Source organism: Marmota monax, unplaced genomic scaffold (genome assembly GCF_021218885.2).
Source record: "Marmota monax isolate L192 unplaced genomic scaffold, Marmota_monax_Labrador192_F-V1.1 WCK01_AAM20220418_F8-fsc00015, whole genome shotgun sequence".
In the NCBI taxonomy this organism is placed as follows: domain Eukaryota; kingdom Metazoa; phylum Chordata; class Mammalia; order Rodentia; family Sciuridae; genus Marmota; species Marmota monax.
In genome coordinates, this window is record NW_026692194.1 from 12,412,913 (window position 1) to 12,437,058 (window position 24,146).

At 36.1% G+C, this 24,146-nt stretch overlaps 2 protein-coding genes and 1 non-coding gene across 12 annotated transcripts in view; 2 read left to right on the forward strand and 1 right to left on the reverse strand.

The window, feature by feature from the left end:
- Window positions 1-531: 531 nt before the first annotated feature.
- Window positions 532-3,003, reverse strand: Rps27a (ribosomal protein S27a). Its single transcript, XM_046423890.2, has 6 exons — window positions 2,938-3,003; window positions 2,773-2,837; window positions 2,320-2,374; window positions 1,686-1,771; window positions 1,349-1,480; window positions 532-714 (listed from the first exon to the last, which is right to left on the reverse strand). The coding sequence occupies exons 2-6, from the start codon at window positions 2,818-2,820 to the stop codon at window positions 565-567; spliced, it is 471 nt and encodes a 156-aa protein (XP_046279846.1). The 5' UTR covers window positions 2,821-2,837; window positions 2,938-3,003; the 3' UTR covers window positions 532-564.
- A 321-nt stretch (window positions 3,004-3,324) lies between these two features.
- Clhc1 (clathrin heavy chain linker domain containing 1) overlaps window positions 3,325-24,146 on the forward strand; it is a 39,776-nt gene continuing 18,954 nt past the window's right edge. For 5 of the 10 annotated variants that reach the window (XM_058573073.1, XM_046423913.2, XM_058573081.1 and 2 more), the window contains exons 1-9: window positions 3,325-3,402; window positions 8,068-8,261; window positions 9,032-9,290; window positions 13,774-13,961; window positions 18,905-19,038; window positions 21,316-21,517; window positions 21,629-21,741; window positions 22,331-22,424; window positions 23,085-23,191. In XM_058573073.1, the coding sequence (XP_058429056.1) occupies window positions 9,114-9,290; window positions 13,774-13,961; window positions 18,905-19,038; window positions 21,316-21,517; window positions 21,629-21,741; window positions 22,331-22,424; window positions 23,085-23,191 (1,015 nt within the window). In that variant the 5' untranslated portion in view covers window positions 3,325-3,402; window positions 8,068-8,261; window positions 9,032-9,113. Of the gene's footprint in view, window positions 3,403-7,140; window positions 8,262-9,031; window positions 9,291-13,725; window positions 13,962-18,904; window positions 19,039-21,315; window positions 21,518-21,628; window positions 21,742-22,330; window positions 22,425-23,084; window positions 23,192-24,146 lie in introns of those variants that run through there. The other 5 variants (XM_046423936.2, XM_058573062.1, XM_058573089.1 and 2 more) reach the window with 5 other exon arrangements.
- Window positions 6,707-6,779, forward strand: Trnaa-ugc (transfer RNA alanine (anticodon UGC)). Its single transcript has one exon. It is a non-coding gene; the product is annotated as a tRNA-Ala (tRNA).

Sequence of the window (24,146 nt, forward strand, 5' to 3'; positions counted from 1 at the left end):
TATCTCCAATGAGAAATTCTCAAGTGGGAATGTAACATGCAAAAAAAGGGAGTTGGTAGCATTACCACTGAATGTAATAGTTTAATAAAACTTTAGCTAGAGTGGCACCAACGAACCAATCCTCCCCAAATTGAGCTGAATGGGTAAAATATGACACAAACATGTACTGTTTGAAATATTGTTTTCTTTTGCCGTGAACACCATTAAATATTTTATAAGGATCCATCCTGAATAATTTCTAAGAGCTTATGCATAACATTAACTAGCAGTGTGTTCCCTTGTATTGCAAAGGGCAGATATCCTACCAACATGGGATGCATCTTTGAATTGAAAACTGGCTTATATTTACTCAGCTGCTAAGGTAACTCCCACCAAAGTATGAAATTACTATGTAGTAAAAATACCAAGTAGTTGACCCAGAACCACTAGGTCAAATAATTCACATGAAGAGGCATATCAAAGAATGATGGGACCATCAATTTGATGCTCAAAAAGTATTCTTTAAATCCGCAAAGAAATTCAACAATTAAATATTAGTTCATGTCTTTTATTATCTCAAATACATTACTTGTCTTCTGGTTTGTTGAAGCAGTAAGTCAGACAACACTTGCCACAATAGTGTCTGTCAAAGTGGCTGGCCATAAAAACTCCTGCACCACATTCATCTGAAGGACACTCACGACGAAGGCGGCTAATTTTGCCATTTTCATCCACCTGAAAAACACAAACTTGCTGTAAGATAATCTTAGAAAACATTTTGGTATTTGATTTCAATGACTCAAAGAATTTAACCTTTCTGGGCTGGGATTGTGGCTCAGTGGCAGAGCACTAACCTCGCACATATGAGGCGCTGGGTTTGATCCTCAGCACCACATAAAAAAATAAAGGTATTGTGTCCATCTACAACTAAAAAAAATTTTAAAAAGTATTTAACTTTTTAACTCCACAATACTGATGGCTTTTGTGCTTACAAGCTTAAGTACTCCAATTATTACCAATACTACTATAATAAAAGTCATAGGACATTTGTACATTAAAATACAGCTTTGCTTACTGGTAGATGAAGTTAAGTTCTGAATCCAGATCTTACCTCAAATTCAGAACCCCATGGAATAAGCAACTAGGGCAGAACTCCACTATATAAGCACAATCAACTACCAAGCAGAAGACTTCAGAAATTGAGCTTTTCATTTTCAGAATACCTTGTTTAAACCAAATGTAGGCTCATTTAGATATAAGTATATTTAATTCCAATTATTTCATAAGAAAAATGCCAACAAGTTACTGTGAAGACAGTTTACAAATAAACAAGTTTTCTGATATTCTACTCCACATAAAACTGGCTCACCTTATAATATTTCAGGACAGCCAACTTAACCTTCTTTCTCTTATGCTTATTCTTCTTGGGAGTGGTGTAAGACTTCTTCTTTCTTTTCTTAGCACCACCACGAAGCCTCAGCACAAGATGAAGGGTGGATTCCTGTAAACACAGGATGAAACATTTTTATGCTACATTAAGGACAATATCAGGCACCTGCTAATTAATGTGAGAAATGGTAATAGCGCTTCTCAAATGTTAGTGTAGGAATCACCTGAGAATCTACTGCCATTTTCTTTATTTGTATGTGCCCAAATTTCTAATGTAAGACTTATTTTTAAGGAGCCCCTCTTTTCCCGAAACAAACCTTCTGAATGTTGTAGTCAGACAAAGTACGTCCATCTTCTAGTTGCTTACCAGCAAAGATAAGTCTTTGCTGATCAGGAGGAATTCCTAATGCAGAAAACAAAAACCCTCAGTTTAGTTAGCAGAAAAAAGGTATACATGCTCCAGATTTGCAAAATAATCCAGACTCAAATATTTGCTATTTATTTCTGTCACTAAGTCCTTACAGAGCTACACACAATTCTGAAGGTTTACATGTTCGCAAATTTAACCTGTCAATACAAGAATCATTTTATATATCAGAACACAATTAATGCTGGGCACAGGTGGCCCATGCCTGTAATCCCAGTGGCTCAGAAGACTGAAGCAGGAGGATCACATGTTCAAGGCCAGCCTGAGGAACTTAGCAAGGACATGAGCAACTTAGTGAGACCCATCTCAAGAAACCAACCTCATTGAAATTCACACATGCAAAATGTTCTACAGAGCTTCCAATCTAAGTAGCCTGAGTCCATTCTCATTAATATTTGTTATTTGATTCCATTAGTACTTTGTCAATCAGACCTCTTCCCCCCAAGAGCAGATACATTAAATGCTTAACAGGTAGGCCGTGTCTGTACAAGTTAATTTTCGTGAACTTCAAAAATATTACTTGCCTTCCTTATCCTGGATCTTGGCTTTTACATTTTCTATAGTGTCCGAGGGTTCAACCTATGAATTTTAAAATCCAAGTATATTGGTTACACTAGAAAGAACATTGACTTAATTCAATCGACAGTTTCCACAGAACAGAACTCAATAAAGCTGACCCGGTGGGCACTCTCCAATGGACGCTACAGATGAGCTCCCTAGCACAGGGTGGCCGGCGGATGCTGGGCCACAACGCGCCCGCCTAGCGACAAGCGTCTCCTTCCTCACCTCAAGCTGGCCAGAGCCACGCGAGAGGTGAAAGGCGCGGCCTTGCTCCGCAAACCACCCTCAATTCAGGGAGAGGTTTCAGAACTCAAATTAGGAGGTATGTCCTAAGGGTTGGAAAGCGGCGCGGGGCCCCCAATTACACCTCACCACCTTATTCAGGCCTCGGTTTCCTCACACCACCTGGCCCGTACCTCGAGTGTAATAGTCTTCCCCGTAAGGGTTTTTACGAAAATCTGCATCTCGGCGGCGGTCCCACCTGAAGCCGAGAAAAAGGGAGACCAGGGTTAGACCTGGGGATACCGGTTTACGCGTTTCATAAGCCGCCGACTGGAGGCCGAAGCAGAGCACACACTCACCGCAGATGGCGGATCGGAAAGGAAGAGCGCGGCGCTGTCCCCGAGGTTTCCTGGCCGAAGGTCCCACCCCTTAGGCGACCAAGGCAGATGCCTGGCCGCTGTCACAGCAGCTGTCTAACCCAGTGCCAGAATGGGTCGCGAGACTTCTTTCCTCCTTTCTCTAAATCTGAGCTTATTTCTCACGTTAGCTTTCAGAATGTAATTAAAATGCTAGATTTTAATAACTTAAAAAAGATGTTTTAAGAAGACTTTTCGCAGGCCGTCGATGTGGCTAAGAGGGTCTTTCAAAGTGGCTAATAAGATTGGAGAAAAGGGAAGTAATGGAAGTGTATTCTGGGAATTGTAGTTTTCTACTGCTTTCCTCTGGTCAGAACTACTTGTCCCAAGATGCAGTTCCACACCCCAGGCTCCCTAGTTACAGTCACTAAGCACTCACTGGAGTCGGGTTAGGAGAAAGGGATTCAGGTAAGGATCCAAGAGGAGGTGAGGAGGAGTAATGGTTTCTGGGAGGGTGGGACTGTGCCGAAAGTAACTAGAAGGCAAGGCTTAAGAGGCGGGAAAGGGGTGTGAGCATGAAAGCATCCTTCTTGCTCTTACTGAGTCGCAGAGGGAGGGAGGGAGAATTAGGCGTCGCCTTTCAGACCTCCAGGGAAAGGGAAAGGGGCAAATCGGAGCGCAGATGAAATTTTCAAAAATGGGGCATCAGCCGTTCTGTAGCCTACTTTCTACCCCCAAGCCTCCTCGCTGGAGGAAGGCTCTGGGCCGGTTATGTCACTCCTCGGTGTGAAAGGATTTAATATGTCGAAAGTTTCTGGAGTTTTACAAATGTAAGAATGGAGTCTTATGCGAAAGAAACGTTCAAATGGTTAGTTGTAGAATTTACAAGTTTGGACGTGGCGAGCATTGGCGAAGGTCCTGATAGGAAAATTTTGGAGTGTGTATAGCAAGTTAGGCTTTTTCTCTACAAACCACAGAATCTTTTCTAATAAATATTCATATTCATTCTCTCTTTCATATATATATATATATATATATATATATATATATATATATATATATATATATATATATATATTTGTGAATAGCCACAATACCTGAAAGAACAATAAAGTCTTGCCTTCGGAGAAAAAAATGCCTGTTTATTGAGGCAGCTCTGCATATTTATAGAGCTGGGGGTGGTTTGACAGTTGAAACAGTTTAAAGGGTTTTTTGGCAGCTGGCTTGGGGTGCATTCTAATTGGTAGGTAAGGATCAGGTGAGCCAGCAGGGCTCACCATTGGACAGCAGGATCATGTGAGCCAGCAGAGGTCACCATTGGACAGCAGGATCATGTGAGCCAGCAACTAGTCTCCACTTTTACAACAGAACTTTCAAAGACTTGTTTATACTCATTATCTTCAGTTTTTCTCTTCATTGTTGCTTCTGTCAGGCTTTTGCCCCACCATTCTGGTGGAGTAGCTCTTGTAATAGGCACTTGTGTATTCCATGTTGCTAAGCTAGTCATTTCATCTTCTTTGATGTAAGCAACATTTGACACAGTTGATCACTTCCTCTATCTTTAAAACATTTTCTTCACCTGACTTCAGGGTATCTCTTAACACTTTTACTGTACTAAAAGCTCTTTTCCGGGGTCTTATTTTTCACCCATGAGACCTCTTTTAACCATGAGACCTCTAGACTTAGAGCACCCCAGTCTATAAATCTCTCCTTTATTTATATTTCCTAAGTTATCTCATTCTAATAACTTTTTAATACCATTTATATGCAGAAGACTCATAAATTGTCACTCAGACCATTTCCCAGAGCTTCTGATTCACATATCTAGATATGTATTCAGCCTCTGTAAAAGACAAGTCACAGACTCCTGATCTCAGGAAATTGCACTTCCCATCTCTATATATGGCAGTTCTCATTTTCCCATTTGCTAAGGCCAGAAATTGTATGGTCATCCCTGACTGCTCTTTTATACCCCACATTTAATCTGTAAGGAAATCTTGGCTTTGTTTTCAGTATATGTACAGAACACTTCTAAAAATACTTCTAGCTTTGACTCTTTTATCCCAATTATCTATTCTTCACAGAGCAGCCCCAGCAATTTAAATGAAAGTCAGCTGTCATTTTTAATTTAAAATGTAAATCAGCTGCTATTCTTTTGTTTTCTATCTCACCCAGAGCAAAGTCTAAATTCCTATAAGTGAGACTATTGCTCCAGCACAGGAACAAGTGAAGGCCACAGTCCAGCTCAGTACTCCTCTTGCCAAAACTGCCCAGAGAAAGGGGCACCAAATCAACTGGTAGTAGTCCTGTCTTCGTGGCCCTGTATCCTGCAAGATGTGACAGCTACCTCAGACCTTAACTCTTCTCTCCCTTTCTCTCTTCAAGTCCCACAGGCCTCTTGTTCCTTAAATATACTGTCCCACCTTGAGACCTTTGGATTTACTATTCTGTACCTCAACCACTTCTAGGAATCTGCATGACACGTTTTCTGAAATGTCACCTAGTCAGTGAAGGTTTTCCTCTTTCTTGACCCTGTCTTACATAAAATAGCACCCTCCCAGCTTCTTATTCCCATAATGTCTTATTTTTCTTCATACAATTTGCCGCATCTGTCATATATTTTCACTTATATGTTGTCTGTCTCTACTTGAATGTACTTTTTGAGAGGTTAAGGATTTTGTTTTAGTCAGTTTGGTATCTCCAGTGCCTAGAATAGTGACAGATGCCCTCAGTATTTATTGAAGAAGTAAGTATAGCACAACTTAAGCATTACCCTATATTGTTCCACTGGATGTTCTCTACTTAATGTTCTCTCCTCTCTCACAGGTTAGTGAAATGCTCTGTGGGCATCTGTAGTCCAGTGTACTCTGCTCATTGCTTCACACTGCCTTCTCTGCTCTGTAGCAGTGGCTCATTTACTAGACCCAACAGACTTGATTGGGAATCCAGGTGACTTGTTTTTAAAAACAAGTGAATGGCAATCTTAGTTGATATATGTAATTCAGTGACATTTTGAATATGCTAAGGAATAAATAATTTAACTGTTTCCTGGTTTGAGGCCACCATAAGTCAGTTGTCTTCTGGGACAAGATTTTGTTTGCTGATTCAGCAAATATTTGTTGAATACCCACTCTGCCAGGGACTACTATGTACTGGAGTGCACATGGGTGGAGGAGGGGTAATGGGGATGAGAACATTTTGGTTCCAGATCTTGTCAAATTTACATCCTAACGGGAGAGGCAGAGAATATAAACAGAAACTGTACAAAACAGTGTAATAATTCTGTGACAAGGGACGTGCATAGTACTATAGGAGAACAATGGCAATGGCGCTGACCATTGAGGGAATTCGGGGCAGCTTTCCTGAAACCATGTAGGCTGAGATCTGGAGAACAAGTGATGCAGTGTGTGTGTGTGTGTGTGTGTGTGTGTGAATTTTTTGGGGGAAAGGGGAACATGAGTGTGAGATGAGAGTTGCAGGAAGGGAGAAATATACAAGATCCTAAGGTAAAAGGGCAAATTCATAGGGGTGAGGATAGAATGGTATGGGGAGAAGGACAAGAACATGAAAAGGGTAGATTTTATCAGAGAGAAAAAGAGTCATTGGTTCCTAAAGGGCATTAATAGGTCAAGTAAAGGAATTTGAATTTTATCCTAAGGGTTATAGGAAGCCACTGGTATTCTGATTTGACCATCTGTTCCCTGGTGATTAAATCCATTCCTTCCTCCTTTGATTTTTATCTTTTACTATTTAAAATTACATTGTTGGGGCTGGGGATATAGCTCAGTTGGTAGAGTGCTTGCCTTGCATGCACAAGGCCCTGGGTTCAATCCCCAGCACCCCCCCACACACACAAAAAATCAAACAAACAACAACAAAAAAAAAACATGGTTTTTAGTGTGTCTCCCCTACTACATCTTAAGCTCCAAGGAACCAGTGGTGTTATCTTATTTATTGCTGAATTTCTAGCTGTGAAATATTATTTGGTGCTTAGTAGACAATAAATACTGGCTCAAGGAATGAATAAAAATTCACTGATTTTTTTTCATTTAAGAAAACTGTTTATCCATTTATGGGTTATTACGTTGTTGTAGTTTAAATTGACTTTTTGTTATCTAGTTCATCAGTATAAGATTAATTTGGTCTCTTAAACTTCAAAATTATTTTGGTTGTCTCTTCTTTTTTTTATGACCTATAGTTATATAGGTTTTATAGTTATATAGTTTCTATAGTTGTATAGAAAATAATAGATATGTTATTTCAGATAACCAGATGTCAATTTGATTGCCAAAACATCATACAATTGGTTTAGACATTTATTCATTACAGCATTATTTATAATAGTGAAATTATCCAAAATTAGGGGGATGGTTAAACAAATTATAAAATATCATACTATGAAATACTTTGCAATCTTTAGAACTTATGTGTTGAAAACAACAAAATAGAAAGTGCTTTTAATATTAAGTGAAAAGGGCTGTGGTTGAGGCTCAGTGGTAGAGCGTTTGCCAAGCATGAGTGAGACGTTGGGTTCAAGCCTCAGCACCACATATAAAAAAATAAAATAAAGGTGTTGTGTCCATCTACAAGTAAAAGAATTAAAAAAATAAGTGAAAAAATTAGAATACACAACTGAATATAGAATTTGAACCCAATGCTTATAAAGATTGGTAGGAAATATAATGATTATCTTTGGGTAATAGGATTCTGGATGATTTTTGTTTTCTTCAATAGTTTTCTTTGGTTTATATTTTCAGATTTTATTCCATGGATATATATTCCTGTAATTGGGAGAAAAGTTAAAATGTTTTTCTTTGCCAGACAAAGCCAACCAATTGTTCTGTCTGACGTTTAATACAATGACAGTATGGTTTTTTTGTTTGCTTTGGTGCTGGGGGTTGAACCCAGGGCCCTGCACATGCTAAACACAAATTCATGAATTTTACCACTGAGCTACAACCCCAGCCTACTCAATGGGTTAATGTGAGTGAATTTTAGGAATCACCTTCTGTATCCAATTTCAGTTGAATAATGATTCTTTGCCAAAAGCATTGTAAAAAGCTGTTTGAAAACTGTACTCCCCAAAGTACTGTTATCTTTGACATTATTGATAGATAGATTTTTTTTTTCCAGTGCTGAAGATCAAACCCACATGTGAGACAAAGGTTCTGCTGCTGAGCCCTATCCCCAGCCTTGATGGATGGATTTTAACAGAAGACCTGCCTCTTACTTTTCAGTTAGCACCTTTGTATCAAGGATGCGAATCATTATAAAATCTATTATAAAAATTAATTTTTCATAGGTACTGTATGCTGTGACTGGGCCAGGTAGGCACTTGGGCAGGGGAGTATCTGACCTTTTTAAAATTTTTTAGTTGTAGATGGACACAATATCTTTATTTATTTTTATTTATTTTATGTTGTGCTGAGGATCGAACCCAGAGCCTCACATATGCAAGGCAAGCGCTCTACCACTAAGCTACAACCCCAGCCCTATCTGACCTTATTTGTGTCATCAAGAGACTTACTAACTCGTTTTTCCATATGAAACAAATAAAATATTAAACCTTCATTTGAGTTTTCTAGCTGCCTGAAGTATCCTTATAATTATTAAAGTGTGATCTAAAAATAAATTGAGAGCTGGAGTATAGCTCAGTGGTAGAACACTTGTCTAGCCTGTGCAAGGCTCTGAGTTTGAAACCCAGCACTGAAAAAAAAAATAAAGAAAAAGAAAGTGTTGCGTTAAACCATTTATTATATGATACATATGAGGAGTTGTGCTTGGTTAATAAAGGAAGAGCTCCTAATTAACTAGTAATTGGTATTTCTATCCCAGAGATATCTACATGGCCTAGAATAGCATAGATCTTTTTTTTTCTTTTTTCTTTTGTGCTGGTGCTTAAATCCAGGGCCTCGCACATGCTAGCAAGCACTCTACTACTGAATTACACCCTACTCTGTAGCATAGACCTTTTAATTTATAGATTGAAATATTTTTCTTAAAAACAGATCAATGGGAATTTTTCTGATGTTTTAGATTAATATTCAATTTATAATTTTTAAGCCTTTAGATTAATTGATGGTCTTTTTTCTTTCAGGATTATCAAAGTTTTGGCTTTGTTACAAAAGCAGTTCAAGATTTCACTTTTCTTTGGTGACTAAGTGTGCAGATTGTGACTTATGTCCATCCAAGAAATACATAAACATGCAGTTCTTCCTCCTATCATTAGTAGATGTGACAAGGAATTTTTGGAACGTACGCAAAGATACATAATTACAGAAATTGAAAGAGTGGGCTGTAATGAGGAAGGACCTGCTGATGAATATTACATCATATACCAAAATGTTTTTAATAAGGTATCTTAATGCTCTTAAGGCAATGAAGTTTTCATGAGAGTAGAAATGTCCTACCTTGATAATTGCCTTAAAAATACCACTGCTTGTTTGACCTCATTCTTTTTGTTGGTTTTTAGAAGTTCAACTGGTTTGTCAGAAAGGGATGAATGAGGAAAATGCAATGCTGGATTTACATTACTTATTAATGAATGTTTTAGTTATTTTAACTTAACAGGTTGTGTTTTCTCTTCTCATAATCATTTTGATCTCTCTATCTGAAGGTGGCATCTAACTTGTTAGGAATTGGGTTTTAATCAAGAGCTTGCTAGTTCCTTACTGTTTTGGGTTTGTTTGTGATATCATTAAATGTTGGTTCAAATTTGATTTAGCATATTAATTGAGACCTTTTGAGCTTGGCATGGTGGCATATACCTATAGCCCAGATACTTAGGGAGCTGAGGCTGGAGAATCCCTTGAGGCAGGAATTTGAGGCCCTCCTTGGTAACATAGCACCCAGACTCTAAATAAATAGGCAAACAAATAAACAAATAAAATACTTGATATAAAAACATGATACCGCTTGTAGTTAGTGGTCTTATAAGCATGAGCAAGAGATTTGACTGGACCTAACACTGGAAATAATAGAGATTAGATTAAAAAATGTTATGACTTTATATAACATTTGATTTAGTTCCTTGAGATTTTAGAAATAATTGTTTTTCCTTATAAACATTTACAATTTGTACATGTATCCTAATTTTTTGCCTAGCTATTTTTTTTTTAACTCTCCCTTGGAAGGTACCCTGACAGAAATCAGCATCCTTTCATCTTTGCCTAAAGGAAGTGCTTACCTTAAGTTTCTTGGTTTCTGGGTAAAATAGCTACAGGCAAAATAGGAACCCTGTGTTTTGCTTAATTTTTAAATGTTAGTACACTATGAGTCAATTATTTCTCCTCTAAACAAAAACCTAGTGCCTCACTTTACAGAAAAGTGAGCCCTAAGTAGTGATATATACCTAACAGTGGAATTAAGAAACTTGATACATATGTATGAGAGTATAGAGAGGTTTTTTCCCCTTCCCTTTAAATCATACAGAACATCTCTCCCTTAGAACTGCTTAAGATTATCTTCATTGTATGTGTTGTCTGTATGTTGTATCTAATGTGTTCATTGTATGTTGGTCTTTTAGTTGGTGATTAAGAAATATACTGGGTCAATGTTTTAAATAAAGGTATTATCTTGACTAGGTTTCATAAATATAAGTTACGCTAAGACTCTATTTGTGTGAAATCAGCAAAGAAAAGTTGTGTGACCTACTTATCTTTGCATGACCAAATGATAACACTTTGTCAGAATTTTTGTCATCTGAAGAGCAGTCTGTTCTAAATTAGTATAGTTAAAATGAAATAATTTTGGAATTGGTGTTGATAAATGTTATTATTATTATTATTATTATCATCATCATCATCATCATCCTCCTTTTTTTTTTTATACTGGAGATTGAACCCAGGAGGTCTTCACTACTCAATTACATCCCCAGCCCTTTTTATTTTTTATTTTGAGACAGGGTCTCCTAAGTTGCTTAGGGCCTCCTTAAATTGCTGAGGCTGGCCTTGAACTTGTGATCCTCCTGCCTCAGCCTCCAGAGTTGCTGGAGTTACAGGTGTGCACAATCATGCCTAATGGTAAATTTAATTCTTAGAAAAGCAGATGTGATTAATTAAAAAACATTATCTATATCTGTAGTTGACGCCCCCTTTCTTTCTGTTTTTCAAGATTTCCATCTAGATTGCACATTATAATTAAAATTTGTACATTTATTTATTTTGTAAAGAATCTGTTTTTCAAGACTGAGAGGCAATTCTGAAATGGAAATCATTTGATCCTTTTAGGAGAATAGAGAAACTTTTTTCCTAGCTTCTCTTTGATTTTCACATTATTCCAGCACATTTGATGATAGATGACTTGATTTGATTGATTTGGATGATTTGGTTGCCTCCCCCAGTTCTTTCTCTCTTGGAAGGATCTGATGGACAGAAGATAAAAAATATCAACTTGCATCTCAGGTTCTTGGAATTGGAGAACAAATACCAAATTATATTTAAAATGATTTGACGTAGAGAATCAAACCTGAATCAAAGCAGAGAGGACCTGATATATATGTATATATATATATATATATATTTTTTTTCATATTCTTAGTTTTCAATGGACTTTATTTTATTTATTTATATGTGGTGCTGAGAATTGAACCCAGTGCCTCAAACATGCTAGGCAAGTGCTCTGCCACTGAGCCACAACCCAGCCCCTGAGATGCATATATTAAGAATTGGGGTTAGATGTAGAATGAGTCAGAGGCCTAAGAAACAAGACACAAACTAGAAGAGGGAATTTCTATAGAAATGGGTGTCTTATGGAGGTACTGGACTCTAGAAAATGACTAGACTTTTGTGTTCCTGATAGTGTGTTGAACAAATAGTTCAGATCCATGTGTAGGAACAGAGACAGAATGAATGCCATTCTTTTTCTCCCTCCGATCCCTGTAGCAAGTAAGTATAGTTGTGATTTTCTTGGGTTTAATGGAAATCTTAATAACAAAGTCTCAAAAGTTTAATTCCTGCAGAGGCCAGAATGATCATATAAAGAGTTAAGTGACTAGTTCTGAGAGAATTTTTACTGTTGTAAAATGAAGAATCAACTCAGTCTAAAGGTCCAGCTATTATTGCCATTAAGGAATGTGGGTTCCATGCTGGTAGACTTTTCAGAGTTTTCAAGAGGAGCTGAAAATATTATTGGGGGTGAAATTTTTTTAACTTAAAGCTGTTTTGTGGATCAGGCAAAATTTCCACCTGTTTTCTATTAGTGGCATGCCAGTTTGCATCTTCTACTTTAAAGCATTTTCTGTGCATTCTCATAGATATCATGGGTGGTTCTTCTGAAACCTGTTTCTTCTAGCAAACTGACAGAAAATCTGATCTTGGTATCACTATAGTTCTGTTATCTACTCATTAATGTATATGAGTTGTGCTGCATTGTTGGAGCACATCACAGGGCTTCATGAAGTAGAGGATGATAGGAGCAGCAGGGTACTTAATTTGGGTTCTCATAGATTGTTCCTCTATTCTATTATTGACCCCTATTCTAATTAAGGTAAACAATTTGGTCATGTCCAAAAGAGACAAGTACCTATCTCCTACTCAAGTGATTTCTCCTCCTTCTTGCCACTGATTTATTATCTCTTTATTTTATTTCTTGATCAACTGAAAGTCTTCCTGGATAACTTTTTCTAGATTGACTAGCTAAAGAAAACTACTGGGGGATACTAGAGTCTAGAATGTAGCAGGGATAGAAAGCATAATTGCAGGCTTCAGAGAAAGTTTTGAGCAAATCATTTCTATTCCCTGTACACATCAGTACCCTCTCAAATCCTCATGAGCAAAATTTGGAAACCATAATTATTTATAATTTTTCTGTTTTTTTCCTAGCTTATTTAAAAGTATTTTTGATTATTTTTGCATGGGTAATGTACAAGATTAAGAAAAAAGAAAATTGGTAAAGGAAAAAACCTAGTACATGGAAGGTTGGTCCTTCTCATCTCACACCCTTCCGTTCTCAGCAGGTGCCCACTGTTTCTTCGGTTATCCTTTCTTAAGTTATTTGTTATTTTCTTCAGTTATCTTTCCTGAGATAGTCTTTACTTAAACACCACTGGAAACCATGACTATGTAGTGATGAGGGTTTTTTAAAGTTGCATTTGACACCTTGAGAATAGACATGCATTAGGAATTTGCCGCAGTCTGGCTGGGCACAATTCACAAGCCACTTGTCAAACAGGAAGGAACTTTATTTTTTGAATGCAAACCATGCTCCAGGAATTCCCCGAGAGCCCACCGGCTCTTCTGGTGAGCACCTCAACCACTCTTGAGGCAGATTGGCTGGGTCGCATGGGCGGAGCCAAAAGAGTCCCCCAATGAGCAGCTCCGTGGTCTGAAAGGGCGGGGAAAGAGCCCAATGAGCATCACCACAGAGGAGCCAATCAGCTGGAAGTTTGCTGGGGCCTCTTTGCCTGCGGCTCTCAACATCAATTCAGAGTATTGATTAGCCAGTAGGTAAAGGGAATTCAGGATTTTAAGGTCTTAAATGAAGGAACTAAGAGAAGATATGTGATTAAAGGATTGAGAATTGGAAAAATTTAACCTGGTATTAGATTCAACTGACATAATATATGGTATGCGTTTATAACAGGTAAAACAGAAATAGTCTTTTTTCTCCTCTCTCTGGTACTTAAGATCAGTCTCCACTGTAATGATCCATAAGGAGTATATGTTCAATAAATATTGTCTTTAGTGCCCAGTCATGTATGAGCTTTCTGTAAAGTTTTTAGATTTGTAATTGTTAATCATGTTTCATTTAAGAAATAATCTTAATGCTATTTGTAAGGCTTTTGACTTGTAGTCTTCTAGAAAAAATTTCAGTATCATGGGCAGAAATATCATATTTCAGGTAATAGACTATGTCACTGCATACAAATCCATTCTTACTTCAATCAAAAAAGAATATGATGCCTTTATTGAGACACTAAAGAAAGACCGAAGAACTACATTTTTTCTTCATGGAAAACTTAAAGTTTGGGCAGCAGAGCCCACAGTTTTGGTATATCATCAGAGAAGAGCTATCCAGCTTGAAGCAAAGTAAGTATATTAGTAGCTAGCCCAAAAGGTGATAATTGTTTCTATACTATAATAACCAGCCAATATAACTTTAACCAAAGGTTATTAGTCTTTTAAATTTCATTTTAATTTTAAAAGCTGGGTTTTTATGCTTTCCTCTCCTATTAATTATATTTTTTACATGTTTCAAGTAGGAGTATTAATTTTGTTTGAGAACTTTGTGAAAACCAGAGGTACACTGTGTTTTCATAAAATTGGGGATGCAAAAAATGATTCTCTAAGTAATTTCTTGCATGAAAAAAAATTTTAATTAATTTATTTATTCATGGAATAGCTTTTTATTTTTTATTTAATTAATTTTTTATTTGTATGTGACAGCAGAATGCACTACAATTCTTATTACACATATAGAGCACAATTTTTCATATCTCTGGTTGTATACAAAGTATATTCCCACCAATTCATGTCTTCATACCTGTACTTTGAATAACAATGTCCATCACAATTCCACCATCATTTCTAACCCCATGCCCCATCCCTTTCCCTCCCACCTCTCTGCCCTATCTGGAGTTGTTTTATTTCTCCCATGATCCCTCTCCCTACCCCACTATGATCAGCCTCCTTATATCAGAGAAAACATTTGGCATTTGTTTTTTTGGGATTGGCTAACTTCACTTTGCATTATCTTCTCTAACTCCATCCATTTACCTGCAAATGCCATGATTTTATTCTCTTTTATTGCTGAGTGATATTCCATTGTGTATATATGCCACATTTTTTTAATCCATTCATCTATTCAAGGGTATCTAAGTTGGTTCCACAGTTTATCTATTGTGAATTGTGCTGCTATATATTTGATGTGGCTGTGTAGTATGCTGTTTTTAAGTCCTTTGGGTATAGACCAAGGAGAGGGATAGCAGGGTCAAATGGTGGCTCCATTCCCAATTTTCCAAGAAATCTCCATACTACTTTCCATATTGGCTGCACCAATTTGCAGTCCCACCAGCAGTGATTTGATAGTACAATTTCATGATTATTTCTGAATTAGAGCTTAATCTTGTAATGTACAAAAGTAAGTAACCTACTAGAGTGGAGAAAATACTCTTGTTGAGTAGTCATGTTTTCAGTATTAAATTTGACAAATAATTGATAAATATTTTTATAGATGATTTCAAATCAACTTAAAAATTATGCAAAGTTTGACCTTTCTGGTAATATGAATGGCTAGATGTTGGTATAGACCTTGCTATTAGGGATCTCTCTTTTCTTTTTAAAAGATTTCCAGTACTGGGGATCGAACCCAGGGCCTCATGCATGCAAGGCAAGCATTCTACTACTGAGCGCTCGCTACATTCCCAGCTCTTTTTGTTTTTATTTTGAGATAGGCTCTCACTAAGTTGCCCAGACTGGCCTTCAATTTGCAATCTTTCTGCTTAAGCTGCCTAAGTAGCTTGAATTACAGGTGTGTGCCACCACACCTGGCTTTATAATTTATTTTTAATACTGAGGATTAAATCCAAGGGGGCTTTGCTACTGAGCTATATCCCCATCCTTGTAATTTTTTGATTTGAGACAGGGTCTTGCTAAGTTGCTTATGGCCTCCCTTCAAATTTATGATCGTCCTGCCTCAGCCTCCTGAATTGCTGGGTTTACAGACTTGTACCACTGTACCCAGCTTATAAAATAAACAAAAGTCTTTCCAGAAGCATTAGAAAGCTGATGAGAAAATAAGAGATTATGAGGGCAAAATCTAACAGAAGATAAAAAATAAGCAGAGCACTAAAAATTGTTTGTCCATGAGAATATTTATTAAAACTTGTGACCATAAATTTCAGTTTTTAGTATGCAACTTGGGATAAAAGACAAAGTCTAGGCTCTGCCCAAGGGGTGTAGCCCACTGGGAAGCCCTCCCCATAAAGCTAGAATGATAAAGGACTCCACTCTGGTAGAGCAAACCACAGGTGAACTGCTCCATGCCTGGGGACTGAATGGAAAATTACTTTCTGCTCAGCAGACTTCTGATGGGTATAGGGATTATTTTTTGGATGATGATACATTCTAGAACTATTTAGTGGTGATGGTTGTATTAAAATTCACTGAATTATACTCTTAAGGGTGAATTTTAAAAGAATCTGAACTACATATCAATAGAACTATTATAAAAGATGTGGCAGATTGGTCATATTAGCTTGTCTAATCACAGCTCTAAAAGAAAAGAATATGGGACAGAAGTAATATTTGAAGAGATAATGACTGAGAGTTTTCTAGAATTGGTGAAATATACCAATTCACAGATTCAAGAAAGCCAAGTGTGATAAATGCTAAGAAATCCTCAGCTACATCTATCATCGTGAAGTTGTAAAAAATAGACCATAAAAGTAGCATAGAAAGGAGCAACACTTGGGCTGGGGTTGTGGCTCAGTGGCAGGGTGCTTGCCTAGCATGTGTGAGGCTCTGGGTTCGATTCTCAGCACCACATAAAAATAAATAAATAAATTAAATAAAGGTCCATCAACATCCAAAACATTTTAGAAGAAAAAAAAAAAAAGAAAAAGAAAGGAGCAACGCTTAGAAGCCTTCTCATCCATGTGGTATCATGAATTGGAATGTCATTATTTTATGATCAAATAATATTTTATCATATGTACGTTAAATGTTGTGTTAAATTTTGTGTATCCATCCATCTGTTGATGGATTCTTGGGTTGTTTTCACCTTTGGCTATTCCACTATGAACGTTTGTATGCTAGTATCTGAGTTCCTGCTTTAAATTCTTTTGAAGTCCTGTTTATTTTTAATATAGCTTTCTTTCACAAGCAGAAGTTTATTTGGAATAAAGCTAAATAAATTTTATTTCTATAATCCCTTTATTATAAATACTTGGCTTTTACTTTGAGTCATCTGTCATTACCAAGAATTCGGTATAATAATCAGAAGTGGACAGCAGTTATCTACTAAAAAACTGGGTTTTAATTTGCAAAACAAGAAAAAGAAAAAAATAACTTTTTTTTTTTTAAATATTGACAAAGATTCTTTATCTGGCTTCCCTGAACTCTTTTTCATATAGACTTGACTTCTGGACTTTCATATCCACCTATGACTGTATAATTTTAGCAAGAATCCTATCAGATTGGTTTAGGCAGAATTTCCAGCCCTAAATACCTGATCATCCTCATTGTCTGACTAAATTCCTTATGTCTGATCATATCAGAGATAGTGGAGCCTTGCTGGCCTGCCTTCAGCAATTCTGTTAGGTCTACTTACCCAGAGTCTTCCCTTCTGATGTTTCCTCTTATTTTTTTTTCCACTGATACTCCCCCACCACAGCTTCTTGACTATGTATTCCCACTTGCCAAATGTATTAGGAATTGAGACCAATCTTTCTCTCCTACTACAGAACCCCATTACAGTGGTCCCTAGATCTTGCCATGCCCCTCTTGCTTAATTTTTCTGCAAGGGTATCTAACTTATTTTAGTCTGTTATTTTTCCCCCTGGACCACCAAAGCTAGGAAATAAACCTCAAATAATCCTTAATAGAATTTTTGAAATTAGGCTGAAGCAGGAAGATCTCAGGTTCTAGGTGAGCCTGGGCTCTGTAGCAAGACCTTGTCTCAAAAAGTAAAGCAGGGCTGGGGTTATAGCACAGTGATAGAGTGCTTACCTAGAGTGTGTAAAGCACTGGGTTCAATCCTCAGCACCACATAAAAATTAATAAATAAATAAATAAAATAAAAGTATTGTATCTATCTACAACTAAAAAATATTAAAAGGAAAAAAAAAAGTAAAGCAAAACCAAAACAGGCTAGAGATGTAGCTCAGTTGTATAGTGCGGACTTAAGGTACTTTTAAAACTAAGTTTGGTTATTTCTTAAACTAAGAAGTAGGGTAAATTTCATTTCTTTCCCCCCCCCCCCCAGTACTAGGGGCACTTAACCACAGAGCCACACGCCCAGCTTTTTTTATTTTGAGATAGGGTCTTGCTAAATTGCTTAGGCTGACTTTAATCCTCCTGCCTCAGCCTCCCAAGATGGGAGACTTAATCCTCAACCTGCTGGGATTACAAGTGTGAACCGCTATGCTGAGCACTACTTTGTAGTTTTTAGGATCTGTATTTCTGAATGTGCTCAATTTTACCTCAGGGAAGTGTTATCTTTCCTCTAGCTTTAGTATCAAAATCTCTGCAGTAGATTGAATAATGGCCCTCATAAACATCAGGTCCTAATTGCTGGAGCCTGCAAATGTTTATCTTTGTTTGGAAACAGGTTTTGCAGATGTGAATAAATTAAGGTTTTGACGTAGGGAGATTATCCAGATAAGCCCTAGATATTAAGAAGTATTCTTATAAGGGGGAGGAATAGGAGAGAGCAATGTGATCATGAAGGCAGAGATTGAAGCTTTGCAGCTATGGAATTCTTGAAGCAACCAGAGGTTGGAAAAGGCAAGGAATGGATTGACTCTTAGAGCTTCTATAGGAAGCATGGCCCTCAAAACACTTTGATTTTATGTATAGTGATACTGATTTGGGACTTTAGCCCTCCACAATTGCTAGAGAATAAATTTCTGTTAAGTCACCAAGTTTCTATAATTTTTACAATAGCCACAGGAAACCAAAACAATTATTTACCAAAATGATATTTAAATTGCAAATGTCATTTTTTTTTTTACTAAAAGGAATAGATGGTGTTTTGTGACTAGAATATGTTTAATACTTATGAGTTTCTGATAGGTTAATAATCATAGCCAATATTAGATTATATTTTTACTGAAGCTCTCAAAGAAAATTGTTCCTTATTTGTGAGATTACTTAACTTTTTCAGGACATGTTTTTCTGAACTTCTACCTAATTCATAATGGTTCAAAATGATAATTAGCCAAAATAAAATAATGATTTAACCTGCTTATCTTAAATATTATGATTCAAGAATTAAATTAATTGAAAGAAACATAAGAATTTCTGTTTTTTAGAATGAGGATTATTGAAAATAATTCCTTGAAGATTCAATTGCAAATAGATCAAATGAAACAGCTTAGGGCAGAGTATGACACAAAAGAAGCAAAATACTGTACTCTCTCCAAAGATCCTTCAAAACCTATTCCAGGTACTGTATTTTGTTTAAGATATTCGAGAGAGGGGGCTGGGGTTGTGGCTCAGCAGAAGACCACTTGCCTAGCATATGCGAGGCACTGGGTTCAATCCTCAACACCACATAAAAATAAATAAATAAAATAAAGATACTGTGTGTGTGTCCAACTATAACTAAAAAAGTATTTAAAAAATATTCGAGAGAAAGCCCAACTATTTCCAGTTACTACCTATTATACAAATTTATATAAGCATGCTGACATGTTTATATCTATCAGTTGTATGTTACAAAACAACTTTAGTCAGTGTTCTAGACGGATACATGGAAAATAGAAAACTTTAAACAACCCTAAAACATTTTAAGCATTCCAATCTGTCAGGGTTATATGAAGTATAAAGCAGTGACTCAAAGTATGGTTCTTGTATCAATATCAGCATCACCTGGAAATTGGTTAGAAATCCAAATTATTGGGTCTCACTGCAGACTTACTAAGTTAGAAACCCAGTGATTGAGTCTGGCAGTCAATGTTTTATCCAGTTCTGGTTATTATGATGTATTATAAAATTTCAGAACCGCTGTTATAATGTATGGAAAAAATGTAGGATATTGTTCTCATGCATCTTATTATTATTTGTGTTTATGTCTTCATTCACTGTTTCAACATCTTAGTATAATACATATTTTAAGAAATTGGAGTGTATCTTGGAATTCAGTAGGATTTGTAGAGGTTTGTATGGTGAATATATAAAGTAGTTGTTAAGTATTTATCCTGGAGAAAATAAAGACTTTGAAAATAGGTAATGATATTCAAAACTTAAAAGATATTTACTTGGTAGAATCAATAAGTGGAAATTGTAGGATGCCAGATTTGGTCTAAATGGAAGAGGCTCTTCCTTGAAGTAATAAGCTACTCTATACTAAAGGATTTTTACTAACTTTGAATGATCATCTTGCATTTTGTGGAAATAAAGATTCACATTCTATTTTTTTGTCTAAATTCATTTTCAAATATAAATATAAAATTGTGACTAGCAAACTTCAAATAAGATATATGAATAGGGGCTGGGGTCGTGGCTCAGCGGTGGAGTGCTCGCCTAGCATGCACGAGGCCCTGGGTTCGATCCTCAGCACCATATAAATGTAAAATAAAAGATATGTGTCCACCTAAAACTTAAAAAATAAATATTTAAAACAATTGTTTTAAAAAAAGATATATATGAATAAGTACAGAATAACTGACAAATAAATTGGTGAGAAGATACAGGACAAGGGAGTGATTAAAATCCAGTAGGGTTAATCCAGAGTGGTTCTGGAGGAGTGGAATTTTGAGGTATTTCATAAAGTTAGCAATTAGCCCAGATGAGAAAGGAAGACATTTGAAGTGTTTGAGTTAGGAATAATTAATTCAGGGGACAGCAAGAGAGGAAGAGATAACTAGAGTTTTGGCAGGCATTTATAAGTTTTGTGTTGGAAAAAATAAGGTGATTATATTGGGGTTAATTTTTGTAAATAATGGGAAACGGAAATTTGTTGATTCAATCCTTAGTTATTAGGCAGAGGCTTTTGGTGATATTTAGGAGTTTTCAGGCAGTACTGATGAGGTAATTAAAAAAATTTCAAGAGCTAGAGTTGTGGCTCAGTGGTAGAGCGCTTGCCTTGCATGTGTGAGGCACTGGGTTTGATCCCCGGAACCACATTAAAAAAAAAATTAAAGGTATTGTGTCCATCTATAAATATATATATATATATATATATATATATATATATAATGTATATATATACATATATATATATGTATATATATATTAAAAATTTGCAGATGTTAAGGTTTGTGTGTTCTCAAACAAGCAATTTTTTTTTCTTTTTATTTTTTGGTACTGGGGATTGAACCCAGGGGCACTCAACCACTTGGCTACATCCCCAGCCCTATTTTGTGTTTTATTTTAGAGACAGGGTCTCACTGAGTTGCTTAGTGCCTTGCCATTGCAGAGGCTGACTTTGAACTTGCGATCTTTCTGTCTCAGCTTCCTGAGCCACTGGGATTACAGGCATGTACCACTGTGTCCAACTAGAACAAGCAATCTTAACTGGGTCTTCATTGGTGATGTTTAAAACTGCTAGCCTTTTGCAATTTTATGCTAATTTTGCTTATGTCAGGAGCTGTAAGTACATGCTACTACTTCTGAATTATTTCTTAGCATTGGAATCTCTGCTCTATTTTGCTGAGACACTGTCTGAGCACAAGAGTCCCAAAAATTGCTTGGCCTGTTGATTTATTTCCTCTTCTCATAGGCATGACTCTCCAAGATTCTGTCAATCTAAATGCTCTCAGGAAATTCAGGAAACACCTTGAAGATAAATACAGAGAAATGAAGCAAGCTATGTTGGTAAAATATGTACCAATTCAAAGGATGGCTGATTTTGATGAGGAAATGATTGTGTTATTAAAACGGCGAGATATAGCTGAAAATCTGAATGAAAAATTACAGTTTCGGTATGAAAGTTGATTGTATGTTTTTAAAGTTTAAAGGTTTTATTTGTTTATTTTAATATTCTACCTTTCAATTTTAGGCTTAGTATTTTGTTGATGTTTTTATCTTTATAGTCATCAAAGACTGCAGATTATTTTATATGCACTTTCTTCATGGGTAAAATCTGATAAGAGCAAAACATTTGAAGACTTCGTGGAAGAAATTCAGAAAACCAAAGATTTTCATGGTAGCTTACTACATTTTTAAATTAGCACAAGTAGTAGGAAATATTTTTCCCCTAGAAAACTAAGAATGAACTGAGTTTAAAGAAAACAAAAATACACTTACCTCGGCCTGCGGTTGTGGCTCAGAGGTAGAACGCTCGCCTAGCATGTGTGAGGCAATGGGTTGGATCCTCAGTACCACATAAAGTAAAATAAAGGCATTTGTTCATTTATAACTAAAAAAAATTTTTTTTTAAATATACTTACCTCTACTAGTTCTCTGATATCCTATGGGTTTCTTCCCTCAGCAGTTGTCAGATATTAGTTAAGAATAGACTTTGTGAGCCAAAGAGGGAATCCTTAAAATGAACTGAAAATAAGGAGCAAAGGGACAGGGATGCCACTCAGTTTAGGAAGAGGTTGGTACTGTTGGAAACCAAAGCAGTATTAAATGTATGTTTATGGGCTGGGGTGTAACTCAGTTGGTAGAGTGCTTGCCTTGCACACACAAGGTCCTGGGTTCAATCCCCAGCACCACCAAAAAAAAAAAAAAGTATGTTTATTATTTTTTATTGGTAAATAACCTTAAATATCTTATGTTGGTCCTTTTAGCATTTATAGTTGACCAAGGCTTTGTTGAAGAACTGCTTGAAGATGATCCAAGCAAGGCAAAAAATGCTGAAATTATACTGTACTACATTGAAAGGCAAATATTTTTAAAACTTTGATTTTCTACATTTAAGTGACCATGTTTATCATTTATTTAGTATTTTGATAAGCTGTAGTCTTTGGTTTTTATATCTTTAAAATTCTATTTTAGTTGAAAATTTAGAACATAAAGTAGAATTTCATTTTTTATGGAAAAAAACCCCACAGCTTATAGCAGACATTTCAGAGAAGATAAGAGGATTGTAGTGTTGATATAAATTTTATTTACATTTTTCTTGCATTCCCTAGCCATCAATTTACTGGTCTTAAATGTTCTTTTGAGAATTTCTTTTCTTTTCTTTTTCCTTCCTTCCTTCTTTCCTTCCTTCCTTCCTTCCTTCTTCCTTCCCTCCCTTCCCTCCCTCCCCTCCCTCCCTCCCAGGGATTAAACTCAGGGGCATTCGACTAAGTACTATTGGAATATGTACAGGATCAAGTTCAAAGTCAGCTTTGTTTTATAATGAGATAAAACAAAACACCCCCAAGAATATTAGAGAAAAAATTGAATGAACAGCCTCTAAGTAAACAAATCTAGTCATAGTTCGTTAGAATTGTTTTTTGTTCTTCTATATTATGCCACTATACTTACTTCGTATTAGATATTTCTAATCAGCGTTCTTACTTTTTTGTGTACCATTATACAATGCAATGGCTCTAGGTTCAATGAACTAATGTCACTTGGTGAATATGAAAAGGCAGCTTATTTTGCAGCAAGCAGTCCTAGAAGGATTCTTCGAAACATGGGTTCAATGGATAAATTTAAGGGTAAGCATCTCTCTCCAAACCTTATCCATGTATGTAAATTATACTTTTTTTTTCTTGATAGAATATAAAGAATATTAAACTGAGAGACTAAAGATTAGATCTAGACTCCAGCCCTATCTCTGTCATTTACTGTTAAAATTAAGGACTTTGAATAGTTTTTCTAACTTAAATTTTGATATATTACAAGTATATAGAAAATATGGAGAAATGTATTAACACTCATATACTCACTATCAAAATGTAATGAATGTTAATATTTCGTCAAATTTACTTATTTTTTTTATATTGAGGATTGAACCCAAGGGTGCTCTACTACTGAGCTACACTCTCAGTCCATTGTATTTTTTATTTTGAGAAAGGTCTCACTAAGTTGCCAAGGCTGGCCTTGAACTTATGATTCTCCCTATTGCCTTCTAAGTAGCTGGGATTACAGGCATGCACCACTGTGCCCGATAGGCAGGCATATCCTTTTAAAAAACAACTTTCTTTTCATAAATTGACATACATACAACAAGTTGTGTGTATTTAAAGTACATAATATGTGTATGTTATTTATACCGTCTCTTGTACAATAATATATTTCATTTTTAAAGTCATGTGTACTGTGTACTGACAGGTTGTCAGGCAATTTTATCAGTGTGCAAATAGCACAGAACACACTTTAAAAACCCTAGATGGAATAGCCTAGGCGATATGGTATAGCCTATTATTCCTAAACCACAAACCTATACAGCATATTACTATACTGAATACTGTGGCAACTGTAACACAAGAATAAGTATTTATATATTTAAACATAGAAAAAGTACAGTAGTTTATTGGTTAAGTGCCTCTGGGTTCAATCCCCGTTGGGCCCCCCTCAAAAAAAAGAAAAAGAAAAGAAAAACAGGAACAAACCAATCCTCAAAGTCAGTAGAAAAAAAGAAATAATAAATGTCAGAGAGAAATAAATAGA